Raw genomic sequence first — 16279 nt, 5'->3', positions numbered from 1 at the left:
GGACGGGGGAAGGAAGTGGGCAGAAAGGCTTTGCAGACCCAGAAGGGGTTTGGGCATGATAGGTAAAGCTTTGTGCTTCTCAGAAGCAGAAAGCTACTCCTTTGAGTTCAGGAGTCAATTAGCCCCCGGCAGGGTGCAGAAATGTCTGGGAGGAAGAATTCAGTGCAAGTGAATTTCCAACAGGGGTAGAAAGAAGGGAGGGGAAATATCAGGCCATCCACTCTCAGAAAATGTTAAGTAAATAATAAACACCTCCAATGAGGCACAAGGGACTTACAGAGCTAAGTATAGTACCCAAAGGACTCCTGGGGCTAGGTCTTCAAACACATCCATCTCCACCGTGGAAATTCAACTTGACAGCAAGAGGCGTGGCAACTTGAGTGGAGAGCATTTGGTGGAGGGGGCAGGGAGGAATCCAGCAGAGAAGGAACTTGGGCTTACTCAGCTCTTCGGCATCTGAGGCTTACCCCTAAACAACCCCGGGCCCAGGGCCCTGGGACCTCAGGGATTCCCCCTGCAGCCCAGGGATTCTCGGTGACCTTCCTGCAGAAAGAGAAGAGGAGTGGAGACTGGAGACGAGGGACAGCAGGGCTACCCTCACAACATGGTGCCTTCCCAGGCAGCCTGCATTCATTCCTTCCTCTCTTTGTGACATTTCAATCACCCTCCTCAAGAGTTCATTTTCTTCAACCTTTAAGCCTGCATGCTTCTTTCTGTTTTAGAAAAATGCACACACGCATCTGAAAATAATGTTAAAAAGGCTTCAACTCTTGACACCGTTCTCTCTCATTCTTCTTGTTTTCTCTGTTTATTTCTGCCACCAAACTTTCCACAAAGCCTGGCCTTTTCTTGCCCCTCTAATTTGCTAACCATCCCTCTCCTGCCCGAGGCTACTGGACACCTGCCTAATTGCCCCAGGGTCCGACATTCTAAGACGCCTTTGGGGCCTTGTGAGTTGCAGGCTTTTCCCAGTTTCACTCCATCTTACCTTCATGATAATTTTCCACAGACATCACTGTTACACATCCTTCTGCTGTAAGAATCTGTAATGGCTCCTGAATCAAGGTTGAACTCTTGAGATACTTTATCTGTCCTCTACCAATTCGCTTTTACCATTCCTCTGTTCTCACAGAGAACATGGGCATCTCTGTCCCGATAGAATCTAAAAGGCTGGATTATAAGCATTGAAATGGTAGAGGTCAAGTCTTATGAGATGTTAAAGCGACTCAATACTATACACAAGCTTAATTATCCCAAATGTTCCCACATGGTTTGGCCTCACAGACTGAAAAAAAAAAAAAATTGCTCAGCTGTTGACCATGTGACAATCCTTCCCCTAAAGGAATATATGGCCTGGAGGAATCGCCACTAGGAGAGTGTGGTCAGGCCATTCTATGTCTGAGATGCGATTTACAAGGGTCACAACAAGCAGCGGAATGAAAGCATGAAATTCCTGCAAAATTCCAGTCTTGCTCCCTCGTGAGAAATTTCACAAGCTTCCTACTTCGTAAAATTGCTATGCTTTTCCAACCAGGCCACATATTAGAATCATCTGGAGAGCTTTTTAAAAATACTAGGCTCCCTTTCTCTACAGATATTCTGGCTTGAATCATACAGTGTGAGACCCAGACACTGACATTTTTTTTTATTCTTGTGATTCTAAGCTATAGCCAGGTTAAAGGTTCACAGAGGTAGAAATGGGCGGAGGAGGGCTGGTGTGGTGTTTTGGGAATGATGGCATAGACTGTGTATGGGGACCCTTCTTGGTGCAGTGATCAGAGGGCACACCTCCATCCAAATTCTCTCTTCCTATCCCATAAACCCATCTGGATTTTATCATGCCTTTCTGTCATTGATGATCACATGGGTAAGCACTGTTCATAAGACAACTGCCTTCTTGGGGGAGGTCCTAGGAACCAAAACTTAACATTTTCTTTTTCTTTTTTTTATCCCTCCTTTCTCACTGCCCCCCCAACCTCCAAACTACAGGGAACGGCTGCCTGTCAACTTCTTTAAGTTTCAGTTTCGGAATGTAGAGTACAGCTCCGGGCGGAACAAGACCTTCCTCTGCTATGTGGTAGAAGTACAGAGCAAGGGAGGCCAAGTTCAAGCATCTCGGGGCTACTTAGAGGATGAGCATGCAGCTGCCCACGCAGAGGAAGCCTTCTTCAACACCATTCTGCCAACCTTTGACCCAGCCCTGCGGTACAATGTCACCTGGTACGTGTCCTCCAGCCCCTGTGCAGCCTGTGCTGACCGCATCATCAAAACCCTTGGCAAGACCAAGAACCTGCGCCTGCTCATTCTGGTGGGGCGCCTCTTCATGTGGGAAGAGCCCGAGATCCAGGCTGCTCTGAAGAAGCTGAGGGAAGCTGGCTGCAGACTGCGCATCATGAAACCCCAGGACTTCGAGTACGTCTGGCAGAATTTTGTGGAGCAGGAAGAAGGAGAATCCAAGGCCTTCGAGCCCTGGGAGGACATTCAGGAGAACTTCCTTTACTATGAGGAAAAGTTGGCGGACATCCTCAAGTAGTCGGCAGGGCTCAGCCTCACGTGAGTTTCCCAAGTGCCCTGGCACTGTTACTCTATTAACCTAAGTTAATGTGGCTATAAGGCTTGAGGTCAGGTGGGGTGAGTGGTATTAATGTTTAATTTCCCTTGTGAAAGGCTACATTTCTCAGACTTTGGTTGGTTGTAATCTTAAAACCACCTTGTCTCCTTTCCTAATTCTAGGTTTCTGTCCCTAAACTTGTTCCTTCCTACCCTTTCATATCAAACTAACCTCGGAAGACTAACTTGGTATACCCAGGCTTGATAACATTCCTAGGCTCCAATGAGACAGAATGGTCTTCCTTAGCAACACTTACAAGGAAGTTGCTCCTGAACAACAGCAGAGGCGAGAATGTAAAACCCCTAAGCCTGGTACTGTGTGCACATCAGCACGAAACCTGGAGGCCTCCCAAATGTCCTGCTCCCAACATCGTTTACCCTCCTACCTTTCCATTGTTTTCTCTGATGCAGGTCTTTCACTTCTCAAAGTGCAGTTTTTTCATTTTGAGTAACTTGAGACATCCCAAGTGGATTTTTTTTTTAAGATTTATTTTATTTTTATTGGAAAGGCAGATATACAGAGAGGAGAGACAGAGAGGAAGATCTTCCATCCGATGATTCACCTCCCAAGTGACCGCAACGGCTGATGCTATGCCGTATGCCGATCCAAAGCCAGGATCCAGGAACTTCTTTCAGGTATCCCACACGGGTGCAGAGTCCCAAAGCTTTGGGCCGTCCTCAACTGCTTTCCCGGGCCACAGGCAGGGATCTGGATGGGAAGTGGAGCTGTCAGGATTAGAACCGGCGCCCATATGGGATCCTGGTGCAAGGCGAGGACCCTTAACCACTGCACCATCACGCCAGGCCCGTGGATTTTTTTTTTAAATCACTATCAACTCCCATATTTCCAAATGACTAGGCTTGATGGGACGGCATTAACTGCTGGGGAATGTACATCATCAGATCTCAGGAAGAATGCTGACTGCAGGCAGGTGGGGTAATAAAGCAGCAAGCTAGTCTGCACAGGGATGTTTAAAGGGTTAAAAGATGTTTACAAATTAGGCGGCTTTCCCTAAAGTAGCCTCCTAAAAGATTAGCAGAAGTGATAGGGTGGGAAGTAAAGATTAGCTATTTAAGCAAATAATTAGGACACAATTAAGGCCAATTTGGCCTCTTGCTGTGGGTAAATTAGACTCTGAGATAAACAGGCCACTTGCCCTCTGGAAAGAGGGTAAGAAACTTTACTATTTTCTTTTGAATTTGGTCTGATCTCCTTTGCTCCCTCAGAAATGTTAAGACTGAACCCTTTATCAAGTCTGTAATTGCTGGTCTAGAGCTTCCCACAGAGGGGGTCTTCACCGCCCTCACAGACACCCTGAATTCTGGAGCAACACACACATTAACGGAGACCAACATGCTTCCAGCAAGAAGGCCATTCACTTTTGGCATCTCTCACATCTAACACCCTGAAGAGAAGTTGTCTCTTCCTCCACATAGTGGCAGGGCCTGAGTATTCTGGTGCTTCTTGTGGCAACTGTCTTCCATTTGCCATACACGTGGGCACCCATGCATCTGAGAGCTGAGCAGCTGACAATCCATGGAGACACTTACTTTCAGCCACTTTTTTTTTTTTACCTCTTTTTTATTATTGTCATTTTATGATACAGTTCCCTAGGCCCTGGGATTTCCCTTTTCCCCTCCCCAAGTCCCCCACACCCACTGATTTCCCCTATATTATTACTATAGCATAGCTTTTCCATACACAGTTATAGGTCCATCATTGCGGGCATGGACCATGACAGGGTGTCCAGCATCCTATTGTCAAGATACAGTAAACAGCTTCATTGGGAGTCCATCCTTGTATGGACATAGATGCATACTGCATCCTCACATCTGAATATGATAGTCTCTATTATACAGTTACTATACATCCCCTTAAATGAAAAGCCACAAAACAAAATCAACAGGAAGAAAAATAGAAATTTACAACACCATGAAGTTAAATAACATGCTACTGAATGACTAATGTGTTGCTGAAGAAATGAAAAAAAATCAAAAACCTTCTTGAAGAAAATGATGCTACTGTATGATCTATGAGTCAATGAAGAATTTAATCAGAAGAAAGTGTTTTGAAGAGATGAAACTGATGAAAAAAATCAAAATCCATGATATGGTTCCAGCTGATTTTTGTTGGTGAAATGTGTCTCCAGTCTACTAATCTATGACATTTGATTGATGAGTTTAAGCCATTTACATTCAGGGTTAATATGAATGGGTGGTAATTTGGTCCTGTCATTTTAGCAATGGGTTGTTCATTGATTTAGTCTTCTGTTGTTATTTTACTGGGATGTTCTTCACATTTGCCTTTGGTTTTGGATTTAATGAAATCATGAGGGAAAATTTTCCTAATCTAGAGAAAGAATTGGGAAACAACATCCAGGAGGGGCACAGAACTCCCAACAGGCTTGATCAAAAGTGATCTTCACCACAACACATGATAATCAAGCTCTCTTCAATCAAACATAAGGAAAAAATCCTTAAATGTGCACGTGAAAAAAAATCAACTGACATATAAAGGAATGCCAATTAAACTCACAGGAAACCTCTCACAGGAAACTCTACAGGCCAGAAGAGAATGGAGTCACATATATCAGATTCTAAAAGAAAAAAATTGTTGGCCCAGGATAACATACTCGGCAAAACTTTCCTTTTGCTTTGAAAATGAAATGTTTCCACAGTATAAAAAAAAAATTAAAAGAATATTCCTCTTCCAAACCTGCCCTACAAATGATACTTAAAGATGTTCTCTTGACAGAGAAAAGGAATAATGCCCAGCCATTTCTTTTAAAAAGCAAGGTCCAGGCCTTGCATCCAGTGAGACAATGGTAGGGTATTACCACACTTTGCTCACATCAGACCATACCATGCTTAGCAGTGTTCAGCAGTAGTGAAAATGACTTTCCAAGGGTGACCTCTGAAAATGAAACTCTTTGCTTTTAAATTCATTGAAGTACTATCACTGTAATTAAATTCTACAGACTGATAACAGGTTCCTAAAGTTTGACTCTAATGTATCTTCTTACACACCTTACATGGGCCACTTGTTTCACACACCTTACTAACAACTAGCAGATTCCCAGAAATGTTTTTTTTTTTAAGGAACTTTTCATAGAAATTGAGAATTTCATGGAAGACTGAAAAAATCTTCAGTTTTCGATAATTGAGGGTTGTATCTTACACTAAACAGAAGCAAAAGAAATAAATCCGCTTGAGAGCAACATCCATTTCTCTCTTTTTAAAATTTTCTATTTGGGAAGCAGCGAGAGAGATTGCAAGAAGATGAGAGCTAGCTCTCATCAGCTGGCTCACTCCCTAAATGCTAGCAAGAGCTGCAGCCCACAGCCAGGAGCCAGGAACACAATCCAGGGTTCCCACACAATGGCACAAATCCAATGATTTGAGCCATCACTGCTGCCTCCCAGGTTTTGCATTGGCACAAGGTTAGGGTTAGGAGCCAGAACTGGGAATCAAACCCATGTATTCCCATGTGGGATGCAGGCATCCTTACTGCTAGACTAAACACCTGCTCCCCTAAGTTGGATTATTTTTAAGCAGACTAATACTGGACATTTCACAAATTGTAAGCCTCCCTGTTAAGTGCGCAAAAGTAACTATATTATGTTGTCACGTTAGCATACTCCCTCCCTTTCCATTTGAGCTGCTCATGCTCCTTAAAGAATAGGTTAAAATGGACAATGTTTAAAAAGATGGCATGGAAAAGAGTTATAAACTAGAAGTTCAAAAGAACAACCTTGCTTAACTAAGGTGATCTCAAGAAGTAAGCATTCGTTAAGTAAAATTTGCTTTCATTTAAAAGAGTGACAGGGTGTGGGGATGTGGCCTCATTGGCTTTAATCACTTCTCAGGATGCCCACACCCTGTATTGGAGTGCTGGTTTGAGACTTGGCCATTCCACTTATGATCCTGCTTCCACTGGTGCACATCTGGAGGGCAAGAGGCCTGCCACCCGTGTAGGAGATTCCGATGGAGTCCTCAGCTTGATTTCACCCTTGCCCAGCTCTGGCTGTTGCAAGGCTTTTGGGAAGTGAAACCACAGATGAAAAATCTCTCTCGCCTATTTCTCTAGCAGAAGCCAAGAGCCTAACTCCATCTGGGTCTCCTGTGTAGATGGAAGGCATCCAAACACTTGGGTCATCTGCTGCTGCTTTGCTCAGGAGAATTAGTAAGGAGCTGGATGGGAAGGGAGTGCATGGGGCGTTAGCATTGCAGACAGTGACCTGACTGGCTGCACTATGATGCTGACCTCTAGAGAGTTTTAAAACAAATGACAGAATAGCAGAGTTACAGCAGATCTTTTCTGGGGCTTTGTGTGTGAGCCAAAGTACAATATGAATGAATGAAACAAGTCTATCCTGAATAAAGCTGAAGCCATGAGACTACAGGATGAAACTGGAAATAGAGGAGCTTATGGAATGGCAGGGCTTCCAGTAACATGCTTTGTTTTCTCATTAGGGTCTGCCTGCTGCCACCAACAGACAGCAGCGACATGTACGGCCATCTGGAACAAACCTGTCCTAATGTCACCTGGAGCTGGACACACAACAAATTCTACTAGACAAGGCCCTTGAAGACTCAAGATACACTTCTCATGCTATAATTCACTTAGGCTGTGCCTCTCTAAGGCTGCTATTGGCAAAAACAAAAGTTGGAGAGAGATGCAAGCAATGTGGGCACCAGGGGTCTGCGGGCTGAAGGTCCTAAGTAGCCTCCAGAGGGGCTGCTTAAGGCAGCAGGCCTGTCTAAAGACAGAGATCTTTGGAACGTGTCCAGAAGTTCATTGTGTGTTAACTTTTTAAAAAGAGAAACAACAATATTAATAAAAGAAATTGTGTGGTTCCCTGTGGCCAGGTTTTTTAAAGGAACTTGGACATCTAGACACTACCATGGGTACTAAGCAAGGCCCGGGCATGGGCTAACCTAGGGAGGGTTAATCCAGGACCTGTCTAGAAAACCTGAGACACTCCCATGAAGACTTCTCACTAGGGCCTTGATTAAAAAAAAAAAAAAAAAAGATTTATTTTTATTGGAAAGGCAGATCAGATTTACACAGAGACACAAAGATCTCATGTCTGCTGGTTCACTCCCCAGTGGTTACAACAGCCAGAGCTGAGCTGAACCAAAACCAGAAGGCAGAAACTTCTTCTGGGTCTCCCACATGGGTGCAGGGTCCCAAGGCTTTGGGCCGTCCTCTGCTGCTTTCCCAGCCAAAAGTAGGGAGTTGGATGGGAAGTGGAACAGCCAGCACTTGCAAGATAAGGATTGAGCCGTTGAGTCAACATGCCAGGCCCTCTTAAGAGGTATTCCACATCCTAGTAACCACCAATAAGCTAAGTCATTTGATTAGAGAAAGGTGAAAAGCAGGAGGAGCTTAATGCTCACATACATTGTGGGAAAGCTCATTCAAGTGGTACCTGACAGGATAGAATGCTAAAACTCTAGTTTTTACATGGTTGATTTTGAATCCTGTGTGGTAGAAACAAAATTCATGTGAATTTTTGTGTGTTTTCCAAACTCTAACTAGTATTCCAGGAATAACCTGTTGGTTCTGATTATCAGGTCTCCAGTGTGATAAGTCATCAGAATTTGACCCCAAGACCACCTGCAAATAACAAGCACTCAAGCACACACATGCTGAGTCTCAGAATTCCTCATACAGTCCATCCTGATGAGGTTTTGCTAGGAAAGTCAAGGCTCAGACTCCATGAAAAAAACCAGCTATAATCCCTTTGAAGATACAAAGACTAGAAAACCAATGTTTTCATCCAAGTGTTAAGATTTATTTGCATAGAATTAAACAACATACTTCCAATTCTTTTAAGTTGCCACTTATCACTCCCTTTTTCAACTTTGTGCAGCTTTAATATTCTTTATTCTCTTTACACATCCTCTTTTCAATTTTGTGTGGAAACAAAGCTTTAAAAAAAGCCTTCAGCCTGCAAGTCTGATGACAAACTTGCCCCTGCACTGCATCTACACCAATAACAGAGAACTTGTCTGCTCTACAGACATAAGGTGAAACACTTTTTGAAACTGCTGCCTATCAGGCTGAAATGTGGTAGGAACACAAGTCTAAAGTACAAAGATTACATTTAACCACCTTCCTGGTGTTGCAATTAAGTGCCTTCTGAAGCCTAGTGTTTTTACACCAGGCAATGAAGCAACTCCACTGGTGGACGCGGAATTGGCCCTAGAGAGAAAATCGATACTAAGTCTGGCTGCCGTTTTAATTCCCAACACTACAGAAAGGGGTGGGGAGGAAACAGCTACTCTCTGCCCACTGTTTCTGACCCTGAATCACGGGCTTAACTTCATGAACTTTATAATTCCCAAGAAAACAAGAGAACCTGTCCTCTTGGCATCACAAGAAAGATGAACTAATATTTACTCGATGTTCTTGAGATCACTTGGCTGTAATGATCAGGATCTTTCGTGCCGGTTAAAAAGAGAGAAATAGGGGCACCTCACCCAGACACCAAATCTGAAGGTTTTTTTTTTTTTCTTTTTTAAAAAATGGTCTTTACTGCTTTTTAAAGAAAGATTTCTGTTGAGGATCACTGACGTATTGAGTCACTCCTCCACGGCGAGCACTCTGCCAGTTATTTCCCATTTTATTTATTTCATAATTAAATTTAGACAATCACAGAAACAGTGGGGCAGACGGAAGACAGCAAGGTCCATCATAAAGGCATCACAAACACCTGCCTTTGACCACACTGATGCAGTTTCTGTCCCTTCATATTTTTCATCTTGTTACTCTTTCCAAAGAGCTCCTGGGTGCCTCAAAATCAAGTTACAGCTGAATCCTGTGACTCCAGTCCAGAACAACACCAGCACAAGCACAGAGCTTCAGGGAACCCCAATATTTATTCTTCTGTTTTTATCACCCACATTCACTGTGAACAATACAGAACTCAATTTTGTAACCAAAACAAAACCTGTATTCCTCTCCTAGGATGAGTCTAACGACATGAGGATAATTAAAATTCAGTGTACAAATGACACCAGATATCAAACCAATGCAAAAGCACTTAAAATTTCTCTCAGGAAACAGAGAAGCAGAATCAATGCTGGCACCTAGTGGCCAGCCAGAGACGCCAGCGTACTACAAAACTGAGGTTGTAACCCGTCTCCCTGTCTGGAACAAGGCCATCTCTCTCGAACATCCTGTGAAAAGCACAGCAACATATCCCAAGAAACCCTCCATCTGAGCCCAGGTCAAGTGCTGGAATACAGTGACCAAGACTGGCCTGTGACACAGACCGACTTCACATGAAATTTTCCTTTGCCCATTTAAAGTCGGTTTGCCAGTCCTAAGGCCCAGTAGGGATGACAAGGGAGATCATGGACACGCCCAAAATGTGCATCCATTCAGAGTGTATACACAGTGATCTTGATATCAGTAGCCTCAAACACCTCCTCAATCATCGCAGACACATGTTCCCACTGCAGACGATCAAGACCGCATCCAATCCTGAAAAAGACAAAACACCTCCATTGGCCGTGATGAAGGAATCCTGCAAAGTACTCTTTCCCCTTTACCTCTGAGCTGCACCTAACCACAGCATAAAGACAGGTCATCTCATCTCCCACACACAGACCCCACAGAAAGAGTCTGGAAGTCGATTCTTGCTGAGTCACCCAAGACTTTTCCTAGACAGATCCAGCATCCAACAGCTGTATATTTCCTTTGCCCACAAAGTCTCCAGTTATTTCATCCTGCACTTAGAACTGTGCAGCTCCGCCATGACACCAGACTATCCTTCTACATCTACTGATGCAAACTGACTGTGGATCAACAGGAAAAATTGTACTTATGATAATGGAATGTGAAAAAAGAAAAAAAAAAAGGTAAGAGGGACAAGATCTATGCAAAATAAGAGAGATTTGAAATGACATGCTGGCTGCAATCCAGCAGTAAGGTCCTTGTAACACTCTGGCAAGCAACCTCCAGCAGCCCATAATATTCTACGATCTGACACCTCTCTTCTAACATGTTACTTTATTGATCTTTAACTTCCTTAGAGAAAAATAAGGCCTAAAACTGCTAATTTCTTATCATAATGTGATAATTAAGTTCCTGAAGAACTATGACACATACACAAGAGTTTCTGATATATAAGCCATGAATATACTGAAGACCAGTTCAAGAATGGGGACACTGTAGCCACAAAGTCACAAAAAATCAGAGTAGCTCAGGGCTTTGAATCAATCTGCATGCCATCACTGACTAAAAGCTACTCATGCAAGAGGCACTGCAGAGGTGAGGCCTATTTCCTGAGAAGGAAACAAAGGGGCTAAGGAACCCAGTTTTATTGCCTTAAATTCCCAAAAGCAAGTCTAACAAGTTACATCAGGGACAGATCTCTTGGCTACCACCAGAGCTGACACGGTAAAAGTGGTAATGATTTACATACAACTTGTCCTGCCACAAGATTAATGGGGCACAGAGACAACAAGTAGCTTTGGTTTGGTTCTCTGGCTAAAGGAGCAGAGGCCAAGCCTCAAGCAGAGAATGCAGGGACTTCAACAAATGTGACTGAATGATGTTTCCTCACTAGCAAGGAGGCTGAGACAGGGAATTATTTGGCTCATTCAAGTCAAGCTAGAAAATGCCTATTTCTTCACATAAAGTCAAACTGGGTCACTGGCATTTTGAAATTTGCTCATCTGGAAATCCTCCTCTGTTGTTCGTCTCTGGATAACACAGTAAACCCCACCAATGAATCAAATCTTCACCTAGAACCCCAGCTTTCCTTGCCTGGGCATGGAGAGGTCAGTGACGCCATTTTGGAGACAATGGGACTTCATGGCCTCTAAACTCTTTCGTAGGTTTTCATAAGTCGGCTTGTGTGAAACCCTTTTCTTTGTAATCTGAACACAAAGAAAAAATTCAAACTTTGTTATTCCAAAATGATAGCCCATTAAAAAGCATTACATTTGCCCATATCCTCATAATTTAACTTGCATTTTTGCAAGATAATTAATCTTGAGTAGGGAGGACAAATGTCCTACCGCTCCTTCTATACTGTTAGAGGAGATTCCCAGGAAAACCCACTAAGAGGGCTAAGACGTCTACACTCAGCCTACTGAGAAGTTTCTTTTTTTAAGGAATGACAGGTTGCCCCTACTGTCACTTGCTGCTAAACCAAGTTAGAGAATATCTTTGTGTCACTTCCAAAGATAAGGGGAATATCTACAACAAGGAAGAACTGATACCACCTGCAAATCCTGTGAACCTGTCTCTGGTTGCTCAGAAACCATGCTTGCCTGCTTTTGGTTTCCCATAAAATAGCAACAAGTAATGTTCCCAACTCTAGAATGAAAACTCTAGCAGTCACACCAGCCTTAAAGAATCCAGGGTACATCTCCCACTTAGTGCACTGTGCACATCAAGCTGACAGTGAGTAGGCTGTACCATGACCGAGGAAGCTGGCCCTTGCTGAAGCCAAAGGCCATCTGGTTAGCTGGAGACTCCCACACTCAGGAACAGGCAGGAGAAGAATGGGTATTACTTAACACAGGATTTGACAGGAGGGAGTCAAAGAGAAACTCCTTTGGAGAATCTGGCTCAGGAGACACTGCCGTTTCCATCCCACCGTAACCAGAAGGAAAATATGGGAGGCATCCTGCAAGTCTTGGGACAAAAGCCTGTAGTGGATGGCACCATACTGTGTCCACAGAAACGGGATACAGCCACTCATTCCTTTTTAACCCAAGGATCCCCACAGCACCACCACTGAGCTGTCACATGAGCTTTCTGACATCCTGGCTATCTAGAAGGCAGCACTGTGCTCAACACAGTGTGGCCCAGCTGTTTGCACTCCTCAGAACTTGGCCCCATCTTACCAAGTAATATACATATCGACCATCTCTCTTCAGAACAGCCACTTCTCCAGACTTCTTTTCTACAAAAAACAGTTACTTAATACTAGAGGGGGGGAAAAACCCAAAAAAACCACAACATCACTCTGCGTTCCTCAATTTTTTAGAGTATTTACAAATCATAGTCTACCTCAAAACTACAACTGATTTTTCGTCAAGGAGAAACTGTCTCCTTCAGACTCTGTTCCTAGTCAGTGTCCCGAATGCTCTGTTCCGTAACTGAGGCTTTCCCACAATTGTGCGTCTTCACACTCCAGCTTTCTTCTGCCCCTGATTTCAAATTGAGGACACTTCAAAGACTTTGAGAAAGTTGAACTGAAGAGTAAGTTTACTATACTACAAAAAAAAAATTCATAACCATGCATAGTTTTTTCACAAGATATATCTTCCATGGTCTTTTGAGAGTACCTAGTATGCACAAATTTCAAATATTTTTGCACCAAAATATACACTTTCTGGTTCTACTTGCATAAACACTTAGCCATTTCAAAAGTTTTACATTGCCTTGAAAATTTCAGAAAAGCACATTATTTTTCACTTGTCAAATGTGTACACATTCAATAACCATCTTTTTTTTTTAGACGTATTTATTTTTAGAAAGGCAGGTTTATAGAACAAGGATGAAGAAAGTTTTTCAAGCACTGGCTCACTTCTCAAATGGCCTTCACAGCCAAAGCCGGACTGGTCTGAAGCTGAGAGCCAGGAGCTTCTCCTGTATCTCCCACGCTGTGTGCTGTGAACCAAGGACTTGGGCCATTCTCCACTGTTTTCCAAGCCATCAACAGGGACTGGATCAGAAATGGAGCAGCCCGCAAGAGATGCCAGTGCTGCAGGCAGAGGCTCAGCCTGCTACATCACCACACCAGTCCCTCAACAACCATCTTTTTATGCACCAATAGTTGTGAGAAACATTATGAGAACAGTTTAAAAAGAAAAATCTCAATGCACCTATGCTACGAAGCAGAAGGAAGTTGTTTTAAGTCTAGCCACAGAGTCACTGGCAGATACTAATCTGGCAGGCTCGGAGTGATCTGAGAAACTACTGCAGAGGCTTCACCTGTGACACCAATGCCCATCTCCGCTCTAGTCACTGCCGCAGTTACAGGAGGAGTCCAGAAGGAAGAGCCTTGTGAGGAGTAAGTAGTGGACTAAGAAGCAAGAGCATCTTGAATCCCATGATGATACTGAGGCTTTAAGAACTCTCAAGGGCATTAAAGTTTTCAGAGAAGTGCAGTTAACATTATCAAGACAGTATTAATGATCATGCAGGAAGAGATGAGTAATTTCTACAAGAATTCAGGTTTAGGGACCAGCACTGTGGCACAGCTAGTAAAACTGCTGCCATTAGTGGTAGCGCCCCATATGGGCACCAGTTTCGAGTCGCTGGTGCTGCTCTTCCAACCCCACTGCCTGCTGACGTGCCTGGGGAAGCAGAAGATGGCCCAAGTCCTTGGTTTCCTGCACTCATGCTGGAGACTCAGAGGACGTTTCTGGCTCTTGCAGTCACTTGGCGAGTAAACCCAATGGATGGAATCACCCCCTCCCAACCCAGGGCACTATAGCTCTTTCCATTAAATAAAAAAAAAAAAAAAAAAAGAAAGAAAGAAAGAAAAAAGAATCCATGGTTGCATGGTTGGTGTTGTAAGAACTTAAATTAGTAATTATTCTTCTGGAGGAAAAAAAAAAAAAGATACTCTGGGCCTGGCACAGTAGCCTAGTGGCTAAAGTCCTTGCCTTCCTTGCACGTGCCAGGATCCCATATGGGCGCTGTTCTAATCTCAGCAACCAGGCTTCCCATCCAATTCCCTGCTTGTAGCCTGGGAAAGCAGTAAAGGACGGGCCAAAGCCTTGGGACCCTGAACCTGCATGGGAGACCCAGAACAGGCTTTGGGCTCCAAGCTTCGGATTGGATCAGCTCTGGCCACTTTTGGCTGCTTGGGGAGTGAACCATCAGACAGAAGATCTTCCTCTCTGTATATCTGACTTTGAAATAAAAATAAACTGTAAAGAAATTTTTAAGAAAAAGGTAATAGGAAGCTGTAAAAGCAGTTAGTCTTTAGAAACCTCCTCCGTGCTTGCACAGCTTAACAATTCAAGCCTGACAGCAGGGCAAAACAGGGATGCTGTTTTCAAAACTCACGCTGATTCAACAGTTCCTGCACTCCTCCAAATTTCTTCTTGAAGAGCACAGCTATCCCGGCCCCCATGCGACAATCCTCGCTGATGCAGTGGGCTAGGGAGTCCGTTTTGGGGCAGGCAAAAAGGTCTCCTTTCACATAAGTGATCTACAATGGGCAAAGGGAAACACAATGGTTCATTAGAGGCGGGAAAAGACTTTGGTTTCCCCCGTCTTCCGGCGCCCCTCCCACCCCGCCCCTTGCTATGGCTCCATGCCAAACCAAAATCCCGGGCTGTGAGGGGTTAACTCCCGCGAATTCAAGCACGTGGAAAAGGAAAAGTGATGGATGGTGCCTGCCTACGATTCTATTAGCCTCTCTCCAGTAAATCAGCTGGAGAGGAAAAGAACAATTCAATTATTGGCTTAATTAAAATGTGTTTATGCGCTTGACCTCAATTATTCCGAATTTCAGTTCACCAATAAGTTAATAGTCGTTACGCACTCTGCTTCCTTCTGGATCTTCATTAGTGCTGCTGGCCATGATACGGGATCGCTATTTCCAAAATTTAAGCGCTTCTGCAGCTATGAGAAAAGAAAAGCAGCCTCAATGATGATCGCGAGGGCCCTGAGTCCAGCTATCTTCTCCCACACCCCCGCAAAACGTTTGCCGCCGAGAGCGAGGCGGCTTTGGGTCAGGGAAGAGCCTGGGTCGTCTCCCGAGCTGCCTGAACGGAACCCGGGGCAGGCAGGACCGTCTCTTTTCCCCTGCAGGACGCCCCCCGTATTTCCCACTGTGCCTGGCTTAAAACACACGAGCAGGGCGTGGGGCACGGTCCGTTACACCGCTATCAGATGACGTGCGGGACAAGGGCGTACTGTGCCGCAGGTGCGAGAAAAGCGGCCTCTTTCTTTGGGATGAGATGCAAAAAGGCCCCATGTCCCCTATCCTAAGGCGGGCTACCGAGAGTGCAGTGCCTGTCTTGGGGTCCCCCGGGGAGGCTCGCTGAGAGCCTCCACGGACCGGGGCCAACCTTCACCTGGGAAAGAGTCCGCCGCTGGGAGGTGCCCGCCGGATCCGACCCCGGTAGGTGGGCAGCGGCGGGCGAGCCCCGACGAGGAGCCAATCCCGCCACAGTCCTAAATTGCGCGCAACTAAGATGGCCGCTCCCCTTCCCCTCGCCGCCACTCCGCCCCCGGTGGCGGGCGGAAACGAACTCCTCTCTAGCCAGCCAGCCGAGAGCGCAGCTCTTTGGTGACGGCCGCCGAACATCCGGCGGCAAATTCCGCGGTCTCCCGCCGCCCGGGCGTGCGTCAGGAGCTCGCAAGTCGCGAGCTGGGCGTGCGGCGCTTGCGCACTAGCTGCAGGGGTGTGTCCCGGGGGCCGCCTGGAAAGAGGTGGGCAGTTGGCCAAGGCGCCTGCGTAGTGCTGGACTTCAGGCGGCCGTGGACCTGCAGGGCGGCGAGGTCCCGAAGGCGCCTGCGTATTCCTGCGACCGGAGGCGGAGTCCCATCCAGGAAGCGGGCGTGGCGACCTGGGACGCCTGCGCAGTGTTCCTCCGCCGCGGGGGTGGGGCGAGCCCAGCGCCGGGGCGGGGGGCGTGGCCTTCAGGGCGCCTGCGCGGAGGCGGTTGGAGGGAGGTCCGATTC

At 45.4% G+C, this 16279-nt stretch overlaps 2 protein-coding genes across 4 annotated transcripts; one reads left to right on the top strand and one right to left on the bottom strand.

Moving 5' to 3' along the window:
- Positions 1-1989: 1989 nt before the first annotated feature.
- On the top strand, positions 1990-7463 carry LOC121167164 (C->U-editing enzyme APOBEC-2; the record flags this gene model as incomplete). The annotated part of the gene is made up of 2 exons (XM_040996552.1): positions 1990-2553; positions 7084-7463. A coding segment is annotated over one exon (544 nt), but the record flags the coding sequence as incomplete, so codon positions are not given.
- Positions 7464-9221: 1758 nt separating this feature from the next.
- Positions 9222-16112, bottom strand: LOC121167155 (ADP-ribose glycohydrolase OARD1). 3 transcript variants are annotated; one of them, XM_040996541.1, is made up of 6 exons: positions 15670-16086; positions 15135-15214; positions 14654-14798; positions 12478-12536; positions 11390-11502; positions 9222-10102 (listed from the first exon to the last, which is right to left on the bottom strand). In XM_040996541.1, exons 2-6 carry the CDS (start codon positions 15171-15173, stop codon positions 10000-10002), a joined length of 459 nt encoding a protein of 152 aa, XP_040852475.1. In that variant the 5' UTR covers positions 15174-15214; positions 15670-16086; the 3' UTR covers positions 9222-9999. The 3 variants fall into 3 exon arrangements, with proteins under 3 accessions (XP_040852475.1, XP_040852477.1, XP_040852476.1); XM_040996542.1 differs by having other exon boundaries at positions 10023-10102; positions 11368-11502; positions 15670-16108; XM_040996543.1 differs by lacking the exons at positions 11390-11502; positions 12478-12536 and having other exon boundaries at positions 15670-16112.
- Between the last annotated feature and the right edge of the window lie 167 nt (positions 16113-16279).

This window comes from Ochotona curzoniae, unplaced genomic scaffold (assembly GCF_017591425.1).
Source record: "Ochotona curzoniae isolate NIBS_2020 unplaced genomic scaffold, NIBS_Ocur_1.0 patch341, whole genome shotgun sequence".
Classification (NCBI taxonomy): domain Eukaryota; kingdom Metazoa; phylum Chordata; class Mammalia; order Lagomorpha; family Ochotonidae; genus Ochotona; species Ochotona curzoniae.
This window is presented reverse-complemented; position numbering and strand designations above follow the sequence as displayed.

What these genes read in the sequence shown, in the direction of transcription:
- LOC121167155 (XM_040996541.1), bottom strand. Translation starts at nt 15,173, where the DNA reads ATGGCCAGCAGCACTAATGAAGATCCAGAAGGAAGCAGA. An exon ending in GTCGATATGTATATTACTTG is followed by an intron (nt 11,503 to 12,477) that starts GTAAGATGGGGC and finishes CTTTGTGTTCAG; the next exon opens with ATTACAAAGAAAAGGGTTTC. An exon ending in ACTGACCTCTCCATGCCCAG is followed by an intron (nt 10,103 to 11,389) that starts GCAAGGAAAGCT and finishes TGTCTTTTTCAG; the next exon opens with GATTGGATGCGGTCTTGATC.